The 13,958-nt window shown below is 51.5% G+C and overlaps 6 protein-coding genes across 6 annotated transcripts; 3 read left to right on the forward strand and 3 right to left on the reverse strand.

The window, feature by feature from the left end:
• Positions 1-1,412: 1,412 nt before the first annotated feature.
• Positions 1,413-3,477, reverse strand: DACRYDRAFT_21371 (NADH-ubiquinone oxidoreductase). The gene is made up of 9 exons (XM_040772365.1): positions 3,389-3,477; positions 3,253-3,341; positions 3,190-3,204; positions 3,098-3,139; positions 2,878-3,041; positions 2,140-2,820; positions 1,850-2,089; positions 1,720-1,799; positions 1,413-1,667 (listed from the first exon to the last, which is right to left on the reverse strand). Exons 1-9 carry the CDS (start codon positions 3,414-3,416, stop codon positions 1,480-1,482), a joined length of 1,527 nt encoding a protein of 508 aa, XP_040629902.1. The 5' UTR covers positions 3,417-3,477; the 3' UTR covers positions 1,413-1,479.
• Positions 3,478-4,415: 938 nt separating this feature from the next.
• On the forward strand, positions 4,416-5,273 carry DACRYDRAFT_21372 (Glyoxalase/Bleomycin resistance protein/Dihydroxybiphenyl dioxygenase). The gene is made up of 4 exons (XM_040772366.1): positions 4,416-4,571; positions 4,623-4,864; positions 4,916-5,096; positions 5,148-5,273. Exons 1-4 carry the CDS (start codon positions 4,458-4,460, stop codon positions 5,205-5,207), a joined length of 597 nt encoding a protein of 198 aa, XP_040629903.1. The 5' UTR covers positions 4,416-4,457; the 3' UTR covers positions 5,208-5,273.
• A 104-nt stretch (positions 5,274-5,377) lies between these two features.
• Positions 5,378-6,700, forward strand: DACRYDRAFT_115294 (DNase I-like protein; the record flags this gene model as incomplete). Its single annotated transcript, XM_040769973.1, has 5 exons — positions 5,378-5,401; positions 5,454-5,485; positions 5,540-5,613; positions 5,659-6,291; positions 6,344-6,700. The coding sequence occupies 5 exons, from the start codon at positions 5,378-5,380 to the stop codon at positions 6,691-6,693; spliced, it is 1,113 nt and encodes a 370-aa protein (XP_040629904.1). The 3' UTR covers positions 6,694-6,700.
• A 107-nt stretch (positions 6,701-6,807) lies between these two features.
• Positions 6,808-8,947, reverse strand: DACRYDRAFT_77856 (P-loop containing nucleoside triphosphate hydrolase protein; the record flags this gene model as incomplete). Its single annotated transcript, XM_040776291.1, has 12 exons — positions 8,886-8,947; positions 8,661-8,834; positions 8,573-8,606; positions 8,306-8,519; positions 8,228-8,257; positions 7,959-8,171; positions 7,826-7,909; positions 7,661-7,775; positions 7,548-7,611; positions 7,322-7,498; positions 7,110-7,268; positions 6,808-7,051 (listed from the first exon to the last, which is right to left on the reverse strand). Exons 2-12 carry the CDS (start codon positions 8,815-8,817, stop codon positions 6,808-6,810), a joined length of 1,491 nt encoding a protein of 496 aa, XP_040629905.1. The 5' UTR covers positions 8,818-8,834; positions 8,886-8,947.
• A 267-nt stretch (positions 8,948-9,214) lies between these two features.
• Positions 9,215-11,038, reverse strand: DACRYDRAFT_106190 (uncharacterized protein; the record flags this gene model as incomplete). The annotated part of the gene is made up of 1 exon (XM_040768216.1): positions 9,215-11,038. The coding sequence occupies one exon, from the start codon at positions 11,036-11,038 to the stop codon at positions 9,215-9,217; it is 1,824 nt and encodes a 607-aa protein (XP_040629906.1).
• A 1,936-nt stretch (positions 11,039-12,974) lies between these two features.
• Positions 12,975-13,349, forward strand: DACRYDRAFT_35729 (DDE-domain-containing protein; the record flags this gene model as incomplete). Its single annotated transcript, XM_040774397.1, has 1 exon — positions 12,975-13,349. A coding segment is annotated over one exon (375 nt), but the record flags the coding sequence as incomplete, so codon positions are not given.
• Positions 13,350-13,958: the final 609 nt, after the last annotated feature.

Genomic DNA, 13,958 nt, shown 5'->3' on the forward strand with positions numbered 1-13,958 from the left:
TATTACATTGTCACTCCAGCAAGTGGGGTCCGAGACAATCTGGTAGTCCTTCTCTAGATAAGATTAGTCACCAACCTGCGCAAGCGTTTTGCACTGAACTTTCTTCCGACGAATGGCTGTGCCCCATATGGACTTCCCAACGAATGTCTTAGTTGTAGCTTAAGTTCATACCATTTCACCATCTGTCATGTTGAGCATGTTCTGGCACACGACTAATTGGGTATCACGTTGGCCGCAATGGCCATCGAATAGAGCAGTGAAACCACAGGTTGACCTAAAAGGAGAGGTACGCACATTTGGAATCGTTGAAGCACGTGATGTGATTCAATCCACAGAATGATGTCGATCAACACGGCCAGATCAGCCCAGAGGACATAGAACGACTGCTGAAGGAAACGTATTTCCGGAAACTTCCTCTCGCTCCAGTACGGATATATTACAACGTTTTTCGGTTGTCCGAACAACTTGTCGTCAAGCGTGTCGGCCTAACCAAAGACTCTTGCTATGAAGCCTGGACGACGCAGGTCGTGTTGTCACATACGAAGATCCGGACGCCACGGGTGTACGACTGGTTCTATTCAAGTGACAGCTACCTGAACATCGTGATGGAGTATATTAATGGCGAAAACCTGGACACACTGTGGCCTAAGCTATCACTTCGGCGCAAATTATACATTATGTAGACGATCCGCGACTATGTCAAACAATTGCGCGCATTTCGACCTCCCCACTCTGACGTTGTCGGACCCATCGACGGCACTGGTAAGCCGACTCGCTGCTACGGAGGACAGTTCGCTTGGTCAAATCCCACTCCTCCGTTTGAGTCTTATGACAAATTCGTGGAATATTTCGATCACGCCCGTGCGATCACCATCGATCGGAGCAAGAATTGGAAGCCATGTGGTCCACCCAAGGACGAACGTCTCATGCCGCAATTCGACCGATCTGGACTGCTCGTCTTCACTCATGGTGATATTGGTATGCAGAACATAAGGATAGGGAAGGATGGGACGGTGTGGCTGCTTGACTGGGGATTGTCGGGGATGTATCCGCCGTGGTGGGAATACACGGGGATGAGGAAGTTCGATAATGGAGAATGGTTTTTTCCGTGGTTGTGGGGGAGAGGTGTGCCATTCATGGCCGGATGGTATTGTGCCGCGGAGAAGTATATTGAATCGATTCAGGACGGGATGAACAATCCCTTTTGGATAATAGGATAGCACATTGTCACTTCTGGATTCACAACTGACAGTGGTAATGAATGGGATGTCGATCTGTCTCACGCCCAGCCACAGAACTGTCTTGAACTGTACCGATATGGTGACGCTCAATGGATCCACGATACCCAAGGCGGGATGACGATTTGGCCTCCTCGAGCAAAAAATATTCCCACGCCTCAATCAGCTGAAGTTCGGGCTTTGGCCAACGATCTCATTACGATGAGGAACAACATACATATTCCTGCAATTGTACAAAATTTTAAGCTGCTGCAGGTGTCGCTGTGGGAGGAGGAACAGACGCCATTTGCTCTTCAGGCGAGGGTCGCTCAGGGCCTAGATTATCCGAGATCGCGAGTTCTGAAGGAGCATCTCGTTGCAAGCGACCACCGAAAAGGACTGGACCGTTGGCGGCGTTGAAGTCCGCGAGACGCTTCTCGATTTCTGGGCCTGTGACCGGTGTTAGTGAGAGGCATTGGGGAGCGTGAAGCAGAAGACGTACGGAAATGGCGCATAAGACCTTGGATAGGCCAAGCGGCAGCGTCACCCAAAGCGCAGATTGTGCGACCTTCGACTTGTTTGCTGCAACAAGTATTAGCAACATCGATAAGATGAAAATATCCGGAACACACGTGATCTCTAGTAACATATCGATCTCTCTCGACTGCCCGCGCCCCTCTGCGAATCGGTCCATCATGTTCATCATCCACGTGGTGCCCTCGCGGCACGGGGTGCACTGGCCGCATGATTCGTGCTTGTAGAAGTGGGAGAACCGCGCGATGGCCTGAACTACGTCGGTCGACTTGTCCATGACGATGACAGCACCAGTGCCGAGACCAGATTGGGCATCGCGGAGGGAATCAAAGTCCATCCTGAGGAAATATTCAGCAATGTCATCCTGCAAGGCGAGCTAGATCCTTACAATACTTCTTCACACTTGTTCTTCGGCAGAATGGGTACACTGCTCCCCCCAGGAATTATGCCCAGCAAGTTGTCCCATCCACCGCGAACACCGCCGCAGTGCTTCTCGACAAGATCCTTGAGCGGGATGCTCATCTCCTCCTCGATCGTGCACGGGTTGTTGACATGTCCAGAAATACAGAACAGCTTTGTGCCCTGATTCCTTTCCCGACCGAAGGATGCAAACCACTGACCTCCACGCCGGCAGATCGTCGGCGCCACCGACACAGTCTCGACATTCGCCACAGTGGATGGGCAGCCAAACAGGCCGACATCAGCGGGGAAGGGAGGTTTCAACCTGGGCTTGCCCTGCTTCCCCTCCAGACTCTCGATGAGCGCAGTCTCCTCTCCACAGATGTACGCGCCAGCACCCCGGTGCAAGTAAACGTCGAAGTCGTACCCGCTTCCACAGGCGTTCTTCCCGATCAGACCCGCACGGTAAGCCTCGTTGATCGCCTGCTGGACGTGTGACGCCTCTTGATAGAACTCGCCACGGATGTAGATGTAGGCCGCGGTCGCGTTCATCGCTCGCCCAGCCACGAGGCAGCCTTCGACGAGCTTGTGGGGGTCCCCACGCATGATCTCCCGGTCTTTGCAAGTCCCGGGCTCGCCTTCGTCGGCGTTTACGACCAGGTATCGTGGTCTGAATATCACGACATCAGACATCAGAAGCAACGTGTCATGGGATACAAATTCGTACCTCGGATCCTCCTTCCATCCAGGCTTGTTCATGAAACTCCACTTCAGGCCACTCGGGAATCCAGCACCTCCGCGTCCGCGCAGACCTGAGTCCTTCATCGTCTGGATGATCCATGCATCGCCCTTGTTTAAGATATCTTTTGTGCGATGCCAGTCTCCACGACTCTGTACATCACATGCATGAGGTGAACTTCATTAAGAATACAAGACTCAAGACGTACCTGAGCACCCTTTAGGCCGTGGTCGTGCCGACTATACAAGTTCTGATCCCAGATATGAAAGGGGGCATAAAACGTCAAGCAAAGTCTCTCACAGTAAATATACGGTCCTGGGGAATGTTGAGCCGCCGTCACAATGCGCATATATGAGAACGTACCTGGTCCTTGAGGCCACCATAATGCCTCACCGGTGGATCCTGCACCGTTGCAAAGCCTCTCTTGACTACGTTCCCCAATGGCTTGAGCCCTGCCCCATTGTCAGCAAATCCCTTAGCGTCTTTGACATGCACATACCCCGCCTAGCTGCAGCCTTTGTGAGCATGGTCGCTCGTGAACTAAAATGTCGAGGACGGGGGGAGGACGGTGAGCAGCGTTGCTTGGACGATGTGGACGAATGAGCGTCGTTCCAATCGATGTCGAGGGACGGAGTCTTTCGGAAGCAAGTGACCGAATCGGCCGGCTCCGGTTGGTTGACACACACTCTCCAGTATGTCCACCATACTGAAAGCCGTGTGTTTGTTTGCTTCAAAGTTAGCATATTTGAACCTTTCATACGCGAGTCCATTTCCTTGAAGGACTGATGCCATCGAACTACGCTCAAACAGGACTTCGTTTCAGTATTTAGTAATCGGGAGAAGAGAATTGCAGTTTCTATGTATGGATCGATTGTTCGAGCGGGTAGTTATCAAGTATACTGCTATCCACCTGCCCGCTAAATTAGGGGTAATGCTATAAAAGGGAACACAGAGAGAGCTGCTAGTGATAGAGAATAGGTATCCCAAGGTTCTCGGACAACCTTGAAAGAAGATCCACTGGATAAGAAGCGTTGGTCCTCGGAGCCGAATGTCTGGAAGTCCGGGTGGCCATGCTATTTACCCGAATTAATTCCTCCGATGACCCCAATTCGGAAGCAAAGTCGTCAGAATGGCCCTCCGGGCTCCCCCGGTGCCGTGTTAGGGATCCATTTCGCGCTTCCCAAACTAAATTAAGAAAAGTCGTTGAGAAAAAATAAGTTAGGGGTCCTCCTTAAGAAGACGATGAAATACCCCCAAATGAGCAAACTATCAACCAAATTTACCATTAAAAACAGTAAGACAAAAATCCGAGAGTACACAGGAAAGAAAACATTATTTTTTTCCTTTTTTCCTTACTCTTCTGATGTTTCTGTCAAAATTTTCTCGAAATAATACGCAGGACCCCTGATTTTATATATTGTCATGAGTGCCCAGGGTCAAGTCAGGTGTCGCTAGAGCTCTCATCCGGGAAAAGATTATCCTTGTACCATCATGTAGTACTCCTCAAGTACAGCAGCGCTCCCTATGCCTCTTCTTCTCTTACCAACAACCTCCTTGCATTTACGAAGATGGGAAAGTATCCCGAACACCAGCCTGGCGTGCACGTTGTCACGAAGGAATGGGCGCCCCAACCGGAGGAGACAGCCAAATGGCGGCTGAACCATGTCATGCTTCGCATAAGGGTACGCATCCTCTCGTTCTTCCAGTATGTGACAATGCTCATACTCGTGTAGGACCCCGGCCTGTCGCTCCCTTTCTATCAAGATGGCCTAGGCATGCGTATGGTCTTCACCTTCAACTCCGGACCTATGACAGTCTACTATCTCGGATACCCACAGCACGGCTGGTCTCCTGAGGAGACGTTTGCCAAGATGCAGCAGCGGGATGGGTTAGTAGAGCTTGTACACGTACACGATACCGAAGAGGAGTCTGGGTTCAAGTACACGAATGGGAACGAGGGACCGCAATACGGATTGTGCGTTCCGCTTTCTCTTCCTTTATGGCTCGGTTGTTGACAACCCGGCAGTGGACATATCGGTCTGACAGTCCCGGACGTCCCCGTCGCACTGGCCAGGCTGGAGAAGTTCGGCGCCAAGGTGTTCAAACCCCTGGGCGTGGCTACGAACGAGACGATCCCGATCCCGGAGGGAAAAGTGGAGATCGTCGAGGGATACAAGGAGGTCTATCGGCAGATCGCGATGATCCAGGTGGGTTTGTGTGATTCGCGGGTGATGCTCAGCAGCTGATGCGATTGGTAGGATCCTGATGGATATTTCATTGAGCTCGTCCCCCAGTTTATGGATAAGCAGCATGATTAGATACGGGAAGTAAGAGGGACTAGTAAAGCAATATATACATTGTGTTATATTCGAGACCTATAAACCTGTCCTAGTGTTCCCAGTTGAACCTTTTTATCGCCGACCTAAACATCTACATCGCCGAAACGCGTCATGTCATCTTGTCATTAACAGTCCTGTTGACAATCCAAATGCGAATACTCACCTGGAATGTGGTTCGTAACATACGACGTCCATTGTGCATAGTATATCTGACTGTTAGGCCAGAATGGAATTCGCACCTTACCCCAATATTATCCGTAAGCGTAATCTATGGAGCTTCGCTGAACCAACTGGATTTCACCCGTGGATAGATGGTCACAACTCAAGACGCTCGAGGCGATCCTCGCCCATCCCGATATCCGATCCGACATCTACTGTTTTCAAGGTACATAAAAACTGCTCTTCCTTCAATTTCCTGATGATCAGGTAGAGATGAAGATAATGCGCCCGCAAATCGATCGTGACAAAGCCCTTCCCGGGTCGTACGACTCCTTCATCTCCCTCCCCACAGGCAAAGGCGGCTACAGCGGTGTAGCCATCTACGTCGATTCAAACAAAGCAAAACCTATCAAAGCTGAAGAAGGTCTATCTGGGTTGATCCAGCCGAATCCTCCCTTGTCGGAGGAAGATCGTGTTTCCTCGACTTACCCTGCTGGGCACCTGATGGATTTCATCCCGGACGAGGATGACCGGCTACCCAGTGGATTGCTGGAGCTTGACAATGAGGGACGTGCTCTGATACTAGACTTGGGTCTCTTCGTCTTGATCAACGTATACTGTCCAGCCGACACTGTGAAGGACCGCTTCTCGTACAAGTTCAACTTTCATCGTCTCCTTCAGGAACGCGTCCGGCTACTTCAAGAGGAGAACTGTGAGGTTATCATCGTTGGAGACTTGAACATGTGCGCTTCTAGGATGGATGATGGAGAGCCGGTTCCGGAGAGCAAGAAGCGGAATTGGAACGAGGAGCCGTGGGACTGGCTCAAGAAGTGGGTTCAACCTAATGGGAGGCTGGTCGACGTCACCCGGCGCTTCCACCCAGATCGAACCAAGATGTACACATGTAAATTGAGTTATTTGCAAAAGAAATGTGCTGCACTTACTGCTTTCCACAGTTTGGGAGTCGAAGAAGGATGGAAGGACCGCTAACTTTGGTTTACGTCTGGATTATATTCTCTGCACAGAAGGCTTGCTACCCTGGCTAAAGGGCTCCGATATCTTACCTCAAGTGCTCGGTTCCGACCATTGCCCGGTTTATGTCGACTTGCACGATGAGATAATTCTCGAAGACGGCACCAAGAAATGCTTGCGAGACGAAATGAAGCAGACTGAGATCACACCATGGCCGCGCTTTGCGACGCGCTTTTGGCCGGAGCTTTCGGGGAAACAGACTAAGATCTCGAGCTTTTTTGTCACAAAACCTGCTGATGGAGATCGGCCACCGAAGAAGATGCGAGCAAGGTAGCATTGAACTGGTGGATGTCATCTTCCTGATCGTAGTTTTCTCAGATGGTTGGCCATGTGACAATGCATATATGTATAACAGTTCCAAAGTACGCAATGATACAAAGTCTGACGCTCAGAAGTAGCGACGGCCGAGCTCGTGCGCCGCCCGAGCAGCTTCGAGGTAGTTTGACTCTGGCTTAGGGATAGTGCCGGTACCATGAATGATGACCTTGGGTCCATCTGCTCCTGCTCGGGACCAAAGAGCTGGGCGGCCTTTCTCAATCTGTTTACGAAGGGACTGGATCGTCTCGCGAATGGTTGTGGCAAAGTCTTTGGAGTTCTCTGGTCCATTCGCCAGGACGACGAGGGCGGCCACGCTGTAACGGAAATCATATCAGTTCCATTCGACCGTTAAACGTTTGGAGAAACACGTACAATGCCTCCTTGAGGTAGGCAAAGCTGAAGTCTGCTGTCCTACTTGCAATGTCATCTACAAGCGGGTCAGGGAAGGAGATTTTCTTGTTGGTCGCAAGCTTGTGCTGCCAATACTTGGAATAGAGTTTGCGTTCTTCCCAGTCGGGATTGTCGAACAAGCTACAGAGATATTAGCAATAGAACTGTCGGCAAAGAAAGAGACTCCGACTCACTATTTTCGGTCGAAGCGGCTGGGACGTTCGGACAGACCGGGGTCCAATCGATCATAATGGTTGGTCGTACCAATGCACAGCAACCCGTCATTGTTGGAGATCCCGTCCATCTGGTTTAGAAAGAAGGACCGATTGCGATCATTGATCAAGGCATCCAGATCCTCGAATATCAGAACACTAATGAGGCATCAGGCTATTGGGGGTAAGTGATAGAACGAACACTAACCAGGGAGCCATTTGGCGTGCTTTGTCAAAGACCGCTTGCATGGCAGCCTCCTCCCCAGCGTAATCTTGCTCGGTTTCAACATCGTCACCTGTTCAGGGTGGATCTCTACTCACGTTGGAACGACTTGACGTATAGCGGCGCAAATCCTTTCGCATCGCAGTCCTTCATTATGGCCTTGACAGTGATAGTCTTTCCATTCCCGGGCGGTCCCCACATGATCATGCCGCGCTAGTTGCAAGTAAGCATACGGGAGACTTTAGAGATGCAATCTTTCCGACCTTCCATGCAATTCCAAGCTCTTTGTAGATCTGCTCAGAATCAAAGAAGCCATACACGTCCTTCTTCACTTCATCCTTATATTCCTGGGTGAAAGTTATTCATGTGCTAGAGTAGAGGGGAACGCCTACGTACCGGCTTCATAATGATGTCATTCCAATCGGCCTTCTGGATCTCGTACCAGAGCTCCACATCTTTGTGCCAGTACCCTTGGTTGTAGACATAGATCTCGTTATGCAGGGCTTGCTGAAACAAGCCGGCTTCGAGGATAAGCCGACGGCACGGCTCTGGGGGACCATCGTGGAGGAGGTAATTGTACGTCACGTAGCCGAACATTGGAATAGTGAACTGCAAATCCAAATTAATCAACAGAATACAGATAACAAACAATATATTGGCCGCACCGTAAGAATGTGCAAGATAAACTCATATTTCTGAGCGAAGTGTGAGCGACGAGAAGGCATACAGAAGAGATTACTAACATCCCACGCAACCATGAAAGTCCCATATGTGACCTGCTCCATTACGATACCTGGTGTATCAGAAGCACGTCTGGCAAGTGGGACAAAGAACGTGTTTGTAATCATCTGGTCGGGATTGAGGGGCCGGAACATCGCGTGAGGATATCCAAGGATGTTTATATGCGCGGAAGGGACGATGGTGTGACGGGGATAGATCCGGCGGAGTTCCTCGTATCTAAAAATGGAGATTATCAGCCAAAGTGTATCATAAGAGAAACAATAACTGACGCCCAAATCTCAGTTCCAGAGCGTCTTTCCGACGCTGACGCGACGTCTTAGCCTTGATCTCACGCCGCAAGGAGAAATAGCACAGTACAATTGAAGACGAACGCAGGGTACATAGGATCATTTCCCGCAGCATTGTTCGCTGGGGAGCTCTTGATCTCCTCGAAGGAGATCTTGATGAATGCATCCTCCAACTCCTTCGGGATAGGGAAAGCTGCATGAGCTGGAGGGATCGTACCAGTGACCATTGTAAGAGAACTCGTTGCTGTGCAAGGTTACTTCTGTGAGTGAGATTTACAGAGAGAGAACTTCTTACAAGGAGCCCAATAGAGAGAGGGAGGTTCAAAGATGCCTCGTAAACTGCACAGTGGATTTTGGTCTGGACTGCGGCGTGGTCAGAATCAGGGATCGTGGCAGTTCCGCAGGGTTCGGAAACCTGATCGCCCTGAGTGTCGGAAATAAGAGCCGAGAGAAGCGCCGACAACCATCTGCTTTCTCTTCTGCACACATGATAAACAAAATTAACTGCATATATTGACACTCTTCGAACATATTGAGCCAAGAAGAAAACAAGTTGAGACACTGGGCACATGAAACAAATGATAAATACATGGGTTCATCATCACTGGCGCTGGGGTGGCCTCCTCAAACCCTCTCAGCCCTCATCTCCTCCCCTTGTTTCCCTCGTCCCCATCCCCACCCCCACCCACCAACAGACTTCCAAACACCGGTAATCGTGCTCCAAATAGTGGTTGTTCCCTCCTGGTCGGTAGACTGATGCGCTCTCCAATTCGTTTCCTCAGCGCTATACGCCAGCTCTGGCAACCCATCTGGCAAGCCCTGTTCTGGATCAGGGGGGAGACGGCGCTTCACTTCCGAGATATCGCTCCCGGGGGTTGAGGCAGCAGAGCCAAGACCACGTTCCAAGTCCCGATCACGCTGCTTGCCTTGTTCAGCAGCGACGCGAGCGGCTTCGCCTCGAGAGAGTTCGATTTCTGTAACGAGCGTCGCACCCTCAGGCCAGCGCGCCCTAGGCGGAACAGGTTGCCCGCTGCCCTGTTTGGTCTCTTGAGCGCTCGGATGGAACGGGTGGCGGCGTTTCTGCAGCCCGCGTGCACGTGGGCGGAACAACACTTCCCACGCCCAGCAAACTAAGGCGGAGAAGAAAGCGGCTGCTGGCCAAGAGCAGTAGGTAGAACGTCCGTGGGCGAGGATCGCTTCCGTTGCTGCCGTGGAGCTGAGAGTGGAGGCCGTGCGAGCGTGCGTCTGGGTTTGGGCTGCGGGCTGGGACTGACGGAGAGAGGGGTTCGATGCTGTTACAGGAGGGGGGAGGACAAACTTCCCGGGGAAGAGGTATGCGGACAGGGCAGCGAGGACGCCGCCCTGTGCCTGAGCCTGAGCCTCGTCTGGAAGGGGTTCTGCCTGGATAGTCGCCGCTTCGGCCGCCATGGCGGATAGGTTCATAGGATGGGGTGTCGGAGGTCTTCTCGCAGGCAGTAAGAACGGACGCGGAGGGCTAGGCTGGGGTGAGACATCCTGCGATATGGGAGGTGGGGGTTTGCGCAAGTGACGAGACTTCTTTCCTTTACTGCGCTTCAAATCGTCTGTGACACTGGGGAAAGTGCCAAGAGTAGGAGGAATTGGGCGCACAGACAGTCGCACATTCTCAACCACGATGTCGTCGTCTTGTAGGGGAACATCGGTGAACGAGGTGAGGCGCATCTCGCTGGCCATGGTTCGCGCCCTCCCTCCACTACCCCTGCCTGGTCGGACACCAACAAACGAAGACGCAATGGTGATATCCTCCTCCGCCTCGGGTTCAGGTTGGATATAAGGAAAGCCGAGCGCTTGCTTTGTCGCGTGCTCCGTCAAGAGCGCGAAGTTCACAGCCGGAGGTGGGGAGGGGGAAAATACCCTGGTGGCTGGACGGGAGGGGCGGGCGATGGATGGGTGCTCATCTCTCGCTTTCCGGGTTCCACCTGCAGTAGGTTGGACTAGTCGGACAGTTGTGGTGCTTCGGTTCACTACCGGCATGGAAGGATCTCCAGAGAAGGGATTATTTGACTTGGGATTCTTTCCCGTGTTAGAAGACTTTGTGCCAGGACGAGTGGTGACCGTAAACACCGCATCAGGCGTATCGCGGAGAGCGACTTCCACATGCGTGCGTCGAAACGAATCGACGTTGTTCGGACTTCGCTCATCGAGTGCCTTCCTCAAATTGCCGGATCGCTTGCGTTTCTCCTTCAAGAGAGGGGGCTCTCCAGATGGAGCAGAAGTAGAGGCACGGAAGTCGAGCAAGCCCCGTTTAGGTTCAGGGAGGACGTCGTCGAGGCTGCTGATACTGCTGATGCTGTTGGTTGTGCTCGGGTACAGGAGGTGCGGGGCCCGGGCAAGACGGCGTTTGTTGCTTGCTGCTGTTGCTTGAGGCAGTGTTGTCAATGGCGATTCGGGAAGTGATGCGCGAGGCATTGTCGTTTGTTTGGAACGTTGATCGATATGGTCGTTACCTTGAGATAGAAGTGGACAGTGAGGAGGCTCGCTAGTCACCAACGGGCAGTGTGATCACTGGTAAGAGGGGAGGGGAAAAGAGCAGTGAGAGCATGTTGAATATCTCCGTTGCACTGTTTACCACGTAAGCGCTAGGCGTGCTGGTGGAGAACGACGAATGGACGAACCTGAGTTACACCAGGCAGACATGGCACGTCCTATGACGGGTGGCTGACAGTATGCACCGTGCACCCGAATCGGCAGCACCCGCTTGGTGGGAGTCGTCTACGTCCGAATAGGGTGGTGGTCGCCATCGACCAAGTCCCAAAAGCAGAGAAGAGAAGAACGACAGAGGGATGCTGAGCTCACCGGCACTGGTAACGGGGACGACGAACAGGATGGCGTTGACGCGTCGAGGACGCGTTTCGGCGTTACTACCAAAGAATGCTAATCGCCGAGCAGTGTATTTTGACCATATACAGGCATCACTGACACACTTTGCGGATTGAGACATGGTCAAGTAATCTTGAAATCGCCTGCAATGCTCTCTCATTCGCCGTCACTTGCCCCACTCAGATAGCACGAGGCGCGATATCATATATCGCTTAAACAACTTGAAATTGGCTCTCGGGAAGAGTGACCTCGACGACACCAACACGTTGGAGAAGCGTAAAGAGGCAGCTGTCGACGAAGCGCTAGCCTCTGAGTCTCTGTTCTCGTCCCGCTGGGATGTCAAACCAGAATTCGTACAGTCATGCAAAACACCTTTGGTGCTGGACGATGAGGATGGGAACCGCGTGCAGAAGTCCGGGCTCTGTGCTATGCCTTTTCGGGCACGACAAAAGTAATGGGACGTTCGACACACTTATCATCACCTATGGGGACAACGTAGAGCTCCTCAAGGCGCATCCTTCGTTCAATTTACCCTTCGAACTCAGCTAATGGCGAAGAATGTCGAGGTTGTGGAGATCGAGGGGCTCCGTGGAGGGGAGTTTGCGCCGAACGTCCGCTAATCACCATGTTGTGCGATATCACCGTGGACGCAGCCCAGTTGATACCGGCTTCGCTGGAACATCAGCCCGATAAGAGCACTGCCTTGCGCGCCTTGCACAACTGTCATCAGGAGACCGTTGATGATGGTATGAGCCTGTATGGTATCATTCTGACGAATGGATTTGGCATCCACCCATGGACGTTCGATGACAACCCTGAGCAGACCGCGGTGTTTGATAAGTTGTCTCGTACGAACCACAGCTGCACCCCGAATGCGGTACAGTAATCCCTGCCCGTAACGATCCGGCACAATAACGATTCCTTGGGGTTAAGGATGAGGTTGAGGCGGAACGGACTCCTTAGATAGGGAAAAGTGACCAGTTAAGGATCACCCAGGATAACGATAATGATCACTGGTCCGGGACGGTTTTTCATAGGTGTGATTCCTGTCTGGGGGGAAGAAAATCCTAGGGTGACACGTCGACCCTGAACCCTTCGTCTCTATTTGCCCATCATGCCTGCCCAAAAGCGTCAGAATTACACATATGCTGAGAAACTGGCTGCTATTGAGAAGATCCAAGCAAAAGGATGGTGGCAACGTGAAGCTGTTGAAGGGCTCAAGAAAGAAGGATATCCAACCATCTCCCAGAGCACGCTCTCTGCCTGGCTGCATGATGAAGCCAGCATCCGTGAGAAGGCAAGCAATGCCACAACTGCCTCCTTCAAGCGACCACAGACTGTTGAGCATCCAATTGTTGAGGCGGCACTGAAAGAATGGGTTGAACAAGCGCAGCAGAAGGGTATTGCAATAACCAAGAACATCTTGAAAATCAAGGCAAGACAGTTTGTGGACATGCAGGGGATTCCGAAGGAGAAGTTCTTGTCACTCTTGAATGGTTGGGTTCAGGGGATAAAGGGATGGCTGGGATTGAGAGGGGTACAGCTACAGGGGGAAGCTGCATCGGTTGATGTTGAGAAGGCTGAGGAGGAGGTGTTGCATCTGAGGAAGATTACCAATCAGTATGCCCTTCAAGACATCTTCAATGGTGATGAGACCAGTCTCTTCTATCAAATGCCACCAAACTGCACCCTTGCTACAATGGCCTGCTCTGGCAGGAAGGGTGATAAGACTCACATGTCTTACATGTTGACAACAAATGCAGATGGCAGTGAGTGGCTTAAGCCATTGGTTTTTGGTCATTCCAAACAGCCTTGCTGCTTTCAGCACAAGACACCACAATCCCTTGGCTTCGATTATCATTTCAACAAGAAGGCATGGATGACTGGAGTGATTTTCCAGCTCTACATTACAGCCCTTGAATGCCAAATGCAACAACAGAACTGGAAGATCCTTCTTCTTGTCAACAACCACAAGGGGCACATGTGGGATCCAGCAACTGTCACAAATGTCTGAGTCAAATTCCTTGCCCCCAACATGACTGCACATATTCAACCAATGGATGCAGGTATCATTCAAAACTTCAAAGCAAACTATAAGCAAGCACACTGTGAGTGAGCACTGGATCAGGAGATGGCAGGTGTGCTAGATATCTATCACATTGAGCAGAAGGAAGCAATGGGGTTGGCATGGATAGCCTGGGAGGAAGTCACAGTTGAAACAATTGCCAACTGCTGGCATCACACTTGGATTGTCTCTCCTCATGGTATGGATGGCTGCCTTCTACCAACTGAGGAACTGTTAGGGCAACAGAGGCTGACTAAGTCTGCTCACCTGGGAGTGCCAAGAGTCTAAGCAGGCAACAAGGAAGTGGAGTAGACCTGATGACTAAGACCTATCTACAGTATAGGTACCTGTGGATGATCCTAAGAGACCAAGTCTGAAGAGACAGTCCCCAGGCAGAGTAGGCCTTATATTTATACCTCTGTGGTGGAACCTGCTAGAACATCT

The sequence above is a fragment of the Dacryopinax primogenitus genome, assembly GCF_000292625.1.
Source record: "Dacryopinax primogenitus strain DJM-731 SS1 chromosome Unknown DACRYscaffold_6, whole genome shotgun sequence".
NCBI lineage: Eukaryota > Fungi > Basidiomycota > Dacrymycetes > Dacrymycetales > Dacrymycetaceae > Dacryopinax > Dacryopinax primogenitus.

Excerpts from the sequence above, each read along its gene's own strand:
- DACRYDRAFT_21371 (XM_040772365.1), bottom strand. The coding sequence starts at position 3,416 with ATGCTCACAAAGGCTGCAGCTAGGCGGG. Across the intron at positions 2,821-2,877 it reads GGATGGAAGGAGGATCCGAG|ACCACGATACCTGGTCGTAA; the intron begins GTACGAATTTGT and ends CGTGATATTCAG. Across the intron at positions 1,668-1,719 it reads AGGTCTTATGCGCCATTTCC|GCCCAGAAATCGAGAAGCGT; the intron begins GTACGTCTTCTG and ends CACCGGTCACAG.
- DACRYDRAFT_21372 (XM_040772366.1), top strand. The coding sequence starts at position 4,458 with ATGGGAAAGTATCCCGAACACCAGCCTGGCGTGCACGTTGTCACGAAG. Across the intron at positions 4,572-4,622 it reads ATGTCATGCTTCGCATAAGG|GACCCCGGCCTGTCGCTCCC; the intron begins GTACGCATCCTC and ends ATACTCGTGTAG. Across the intron at positions 5,097-5,147 it reads GGCAGATCGCGATGATCCAG|GATCCTGATGGATATTTCAT; the intron begins GTGGGTTTGTGT and ends TGCGATTGGTAG.